At 33.7% G+C, this 6,504-nt stretch overlaps 1 protein-coding gene across 1 annotated transcript; it reads left to right on the top strand.

Moving 5' to 3' along the window:
- Nucleotides 1–1,816, top strand: LOC126690830 ((+)-borneol dehydrogenase 1-like). The gene is made up of 2 exons (XM_050385957.1): nucleotides 1–76; nucleotides 800–1,816. The coding sequence occupies exons 1-2, from the start codon at nucleotides 66–68 to the stop codon at nucleotides 1,599–1,601; spliced, it is 813 nt and encodes a 270-aa protein (XP_050241914.1). The 5' UTR covers nucleotides 1–65; the 3' UTR covers nucleotides 1,602–1,816.
- The last annotated feature ends 4,688 nt before the right edge of the window (nucleotides 1,817–6,504 follow it).

Here is a 6,504-nt window from a genome sequence, read left to right as displayed (position 1 = left end):
CAAGCCTTGTTTAAGGTTGAGAAATAATCCTCTCTCTATCTCCATCTCTTTCTCCCTATTTGGCAATGGCAAAAAGGTTAGTGACTATGTGCTTCACAAAGTTCTTACAATGATTTTTGCATGTGCTTAGTTTTCATCCATTTTTTGAGTTTTTCTTGTTTCTCTTTATGTTATTTTTACTAGGATAAACTAATATAACGTGCACAACTATTATTTATGTATGGCATATATACATTATTCATGTAAACATAACTTATGTTAGAATATATGATTGAATTGAACATTTTCTAATCCTTCAACCTACTATTTAATGATAGAATAGACTATCTTTTTTTTCTTTTTTCTTTTTTTGAGAAAAATAGAATAGACTATCTTTGTGTAGTTTTAGTCTCATATTTTTTTATGAGTTACGTAACTTGTTTAAATAATATATACATATAAATATTCTTATAATTCGCCCCTAGTAGGTTAAAGGAAATAATTTGCCCATATATAGTAGGTTGTTCTAAAAAAGTTCCAACGTTTTGTATTCAACTTAGTAAGAGAAAATGACTTAAACTTTTAGAACAATGGTTAATTCATTATAAATTTTATTGTCAGAATTAAAAGCATTTTTGCCCGGTGGCATGGGATGCTTATTTTTCATGAAAGTTTTGATTTCGAATAGGGATGTATATGTAATCTACAACATACATATTATTTACACATTTTTAGGTATATTTGACTTCACATTTGGGAATTGCACCAAGTTCCTCCATTTTTTTAATAAATTTTTATGAATAATTGCAATACACATCAGGCTAGATGGCAAAGTCGCAATTGTAACTGGTGGGGCAAACGGCATTGGAGCAAGTACTGTGTTCCTCTTCCATGAACATGGTGCCAAGGTTGTCGTTGCTGATATAGAAGATAACCTAGGCCAAAAAATTGCAGATAAGCTTGGGGAAAATGTTAGCTACGTCCATTGTGATGTGACAAATGAAGATGATATCTGCAATCTTATTGACACCACCGTTGCCAAACATGGACAACTCGATATAATGTATAACAATGCAGGCATCATGGACAGCGGTAGCGTATTTGGGAGAATTCTGGATACAAAGAAGTCAGATCTAGAGCGAGTTATTAGCGTGAACTTGGTTGGCTCTTTCCTAGGAGCCAAACATGCCGCAAGGGTTATGGTACCACAGCGCAAAGGATGCATACTATTTACTTCTAGTGCAGCCACAGCAATAGCAGGAATTTCAAGTCATGCTTATGCAGCCTCAAAGTGTGCAATTGTGGGGGTAGCTAAAGGCTTGGCAGCTGAGCTTGGCCAATATGGTATAAGAGTAAATTGTGTGTCTCCATTTGCAGTCTTGGGGACTGGTATATCTGGAGAGAGGAGTGAAGCTGATGTATCTAAAGCAGAATTCGTGCTAAGTAATCATGTTGGTAATCTAAAGGGACAAATTCTCAAGGCAGAAGATGTAGCGCGAGCTGCACTTTACTTGGCTAGCGATGAAGCAAATTATATAAGCGGGCTCAATCTTTTGGTAGATGGAGGATATAGTGTGGTGAATCCTAACATGAGGAATATTTTAAGCGCCTCCATGGGTTAAGAATTTGAATACTTGTTTACTGTTGCATGGAATGTATAACAATAAGAGTCTTTATGACTTAATTGTTTGAAGTGACATTTTGTGTTTATGACTTCATAAGTGTTTGAAGTGACATGCTATGATCGGTCTATAATCACAAGATTCACAACTTACCACTTTAGTTCTGGTTTTGTAATTTTATCACTTTCGGCCAATAAAGATTCATGCCGTTTACTTTAAAAGAACTTACCATTCTTTGGCAAGTTTTAAGGGCCCGTATGGTAAAAAAATTTTAATAACGTTGTTCAAGTGTTATAGAAATACGTGTGGGTGAAAAAGTATTATAAAAATATGTGTGAATAAAAAAAATGTTGTGAAAATACGTATACTGTTGTTTAAACAACAAAAACAGTACCCAATGTAGAACTTTTGACTACATTTGCTACTACTATTAAATTACTCTAGCACATCTCATTTTTTATATTTTTTTAGAGTAATTATACAATATTCTGCATCGGTCATGGTACCACAGCACAAAGGCCTCCATAAATTACTTCCACGCCTCTCCTTTCTATATTCTTTAGGTGCAATTATAAAAATTTTGGGTAAAATAATGTGTACTCATTCTTCGTACATAATATTGAATTCTACTAATTAAATTCACGATAAAACTTCTTCTTAAAGGAGAGAATAAGAAATTATTGTACTTTTAAAGTATTGTATAATTTTTCATTCTTATGACGTGCAAATTACATTGGTAGTTTAACTTTACTTGTAAGGCATGAAAGGGCTCAAATTTGTGCTAAAACACACAAGCTTGTTTAGACCCCAATTTTAAAATTACGGCTAAATTGCTTTTTACTCTAACTTATCTAAGTACGGAATAAGAGTAAATGAAAACGCAGTCACCGAAACTACTTTAATGCACAAACATGAACAATAAGTAGTAAATGTAAAGCACAAGAGTAAGAGAAAAAATATGCAAACACAAAATAATACAAAAACATGTTATTGAAAAGGAAACTAAAGAACTCGGAACCTCTCCGCGACCCTCCAAGTCAAAATCAATCCACTAGTGAATAGGTTGAAGTATATGGATAACAAAAGACCCTCCAAGCCTAGTTTACCCAAATGTACTTGAGCCCTCCAAACTCCTACTACCAACGGACTTCTCGTAGTCTTGTCTTCACTAGCTTTCTGAATCCCACAATACCGCCCGATTGCATCCGCCAGCCTCATTGGCTTCTTTTGGCAAATCCCCAAAACTTCCCAAGCTCCAAAACACTTTCCACACTCTGAATAGGTGTGGATTGTGTTTGAGTACAAATCTCCTCTCAAGGTATGACAATGGGAAAGGGAAGGAGAAGAGGGTACAATGATTTCTCACTAAGGATGAGTAGCTCTCTCTCTAAAAGGTGAGTGTGTTATGCTGTAGAAAACCTATCTAGGGTTTTTCTCTCTGAGTAGCCTCCTTTACTTTTGTGGGTAATGAGGGTATATATAATATGGGTGAATGGTAAGAAAATCACACTTAAAATTCTCCAAGCAGAGAGTTTTGCGGGTACCTCATGAGATGGCCTATCTCACAAAGTACTCTCAAAATAAAGCCTGACACTTGACTCTTTAACTTCCAGCATGTGCTTCTCACGTGAACTTCCTGCGAGCTAGTTGCGAAACTGCACTGATCTTCATTTCATGCTTGATTCTTCACCAACTTAATACTAAACCCAATACAATAAAATCCTACAAATTACGAGGCAATAATATAATGCACTTACAACACTTTTTGTCATAGAATAAAGCTAACATAAAACATAATTGTAAATCACAACTTTACAAGTCACACAAAGTATTGTTAATATAGTTAATACTTGATATGCATTAGAACTTTCATTCACAATATAAATAATAACAAACCCTTTGAAAAATTACTTAAGACGGTATTTGTTTAGAAGAAACACTTTCTGAAATCATTTTTTGAGTTTTTCTATGTTTTGTAAGGCAGAAAATTAAAGTCAACAAAATATGGAAGGCTTGGTGAACATAATACTAAGGCCGCATTTGGTTGGAGGTGAAATAGGAAAGATAGAAAAGTAAGAAAAGAAAAAATGATTTGATGTTGTTTGGCAAGAGGAGAAAAGTGGGAGTATATTTTGTGGGATCGAGATAATTTCTTCTCAAACTCACCAAAAATTTTGATCTTTCCAATTTAGAGAAAATAGGCTAGATAAATCTGGGAATAAACCTTTCATGTTTTGCACAAAAACACCCCCCTTTGACAACATTCTTTTTTCTTTTTTGGTTTAGTCATCTTCTTTGTTTTGTTTTTTCTTCCAATCTTCTCATTAATTTTTTTTTTCATCATTGTTTGTCTCTTCTCATTTATTGTATGTGTTCTCCATTTTTTTTTTTTTTTTTGGTTATTTGTTTTGGGTTTTTTTTCCTCTCATCAGTTATATTTTTTTAAGCATTCGTCGTCACTTTTGGGTTGTTATATGAAAAAAAAAGTGCCTATCCATACACAAATTTCAAATAAAAATATAATGCATTAATTTTTATTATCTAATAGGGGTATGAAAAGGGGTATGAAAGTAAATTTATATAAACTATGTTTTCCATCGTTTCATTTTGGACAAAGTTTAACTACAAAATTGGTTGTTGCTTATGCATTTCTCATCACTTTTGGATTGTTGTTATATAAATAAAAATAAATAAATAAAAAGTGCCGATCCATACACAAATTTTCAAATAAAAATATAATGTGTTAATTTTTATTATCTAATAAGGGTATGAAAGTAAATTTATATAAACTACATTTTCCATCATTTTATTTTGGACAAAATTGGCTGTAGCTTATGCATTCCTCGTCACTTTTGGGTTGTTGTTATATAAATATATATATATATATATATATATATATATATAAGTGCCTATCCATACATAAATTTCAAATAAAAATATAATGCGTTAATTTTTATTATCTAATAGGGGTATGAAAAGGGGTATGAAAGTAAATTTATATAAATTACATTTTCCATCATTTCATTTTGGACAAAGTTTAGCTACAAAATTAGTTGTAACTTAAGGTTACAAACTCACTCAATAAAATAAATATTACATCATATTTTGAAAATCTAACCGTTAAATTGCATGTTATTTACTCTCTTAATACACATCTTAAATTTTGTATCAATCGGATATTGTTTACTATATGACTTATAAGCTTATATTTTGTGCATAATTTTAAATTACAAAAACTTACAATTTAAAAATTTTATTGATAACACAGCTATTGATTTTTAATTTTCTTGAAATTTTGCAAGCATGAAGGATATAAGAAAAAGATGTAATCCAATGGTGGATTTGTCAAAATTCACCTCCAATAAAAAGATATTAAGTTTGTAGCCTAAGGTTACAACTAATTTTGTAGCTAAACTTTGTCCTTTCTTTTTTTATTTTTTTTTATCAACCAAATGAAAGAGTTTTCCATTCCTCCACTTTTCCACTCCTCCAATCAAACACCATAAGGAAAAACTAAAATTTTTTCTATTCTCCTACCTTTCTATCTTCCCACTTTTCCACTCCCCCAACTATACGAAGCCTTTAATTTCAAAAACACAATTTTTCCGTTGTTATTCATTCTGCTGCAGTGTTTTCAAGTTATTAATTATTCTGCTATAACATCCTTACTCTATTTGCTTTATCAGTTATTCTACTATATTATCTTTTATTTCATTTGCAGTATTAGTTGTCCTGCAGTAGTTTCTTTTATTATACTTTATTATAAAAAATCGCTCTGCTATTGTATCTTCCATTGTGTTCGTAGTAATAGTTATTCTATTGTGGCTACATCTGCCGCACCCAGCCTGCTGTATAGTCTCCATGTCGTCTACGTATTGGGCATGCTTGGCTTGCACACAAGCTGGCCTACAGTGCAACCCCACGAGGCCAGTCCCAACTCCCTTACCCACTAACTCACAGGCCTTGGTGTAGCAGATGGGCTTTGACCCATTAATGCGAAAAGGCCCCCACAACTTCTTTTGGTGTGCTAGCCCCAACTTTGACACCTTTTATTCTTGATTGCAAGACTCTACTGAAGCAAGAATGGACTGTTAGGCTACATCATGTTTTCTGTGAGGCTAATGGAGTGGCTAACAACCTAGCTGGTAGAGCACTAGCATTACACCCCCAAGTGGCTATTTTACATCCTTTGTGCCCCAAAACATGCCACATTTGAGGATGTATATTTAAAAAAATATACAACCCAGCTACTGTAAGTTGATTAATTTACAACCTACTGTTCACTTAGATGTAAATTTAAAAGACATTATTTTATTCATTTATCTCTCTCTCTCTCTCTCTCTCTCTTTTTGATAGGAAGACTGAAACTTTTATTACGTAAAGGATAAGTACAATAGCATCTTGGAGTACTAGAGATTCAGTTATTGGTGGACTTTCCTCCAACCAAGTTACAAAACCATGGATACCCTTTGCATGCTGTGCCAAGGCATGTGCAGATTTATTTCCTTGCCACCTCACATGTTGGACTTTGACGCACTCATGCAACTTTTGCTGGATGCTCTCAAGGACATCAATCACTGTAGCTGGTGGAATGGTGGAGCCCGACAGAGCAGTGAAAATCACGTGGGAATCAGTTTCAAAGATAACTTCTTGTACGCCAACATCTCATGCAAACGAAACCGCTACATCCATCGCCTTTGCTTCAGCCTCCAAGGGACCTAACAGCAAGTGCAGATGCTGACTAAGAGCTGCGATGACCGTTCCTGCATGGTCCCTGTTAGAAATACTGAATGCAATAGTATTGTATTTCTCAAAATCAAAGAATATACATCAGTGTCTTTATATAGGAGGCATATATGTGCGGTACAAGTAAAGTGTAGTACAAGTACAAGTGTGCTATACA

This window comes from Quercus robur, chromosome 7 (assembly GCF_932294415.1).
Source record: "Quercus robur chromosome 7, dhQueRobu3.1, whole genome shotgun sequence".
Lineage (NCBI taxonomy): Eukaryota > Viridiplantae > Streptophyta > Magnoliopsida > Fagales > Fagaceae > Quercus > Quercus robur.
Note: the sequence above shows the minus strand (reverse complement) of the source record. Positions and strands in the feature narration are given on the sequence as shown.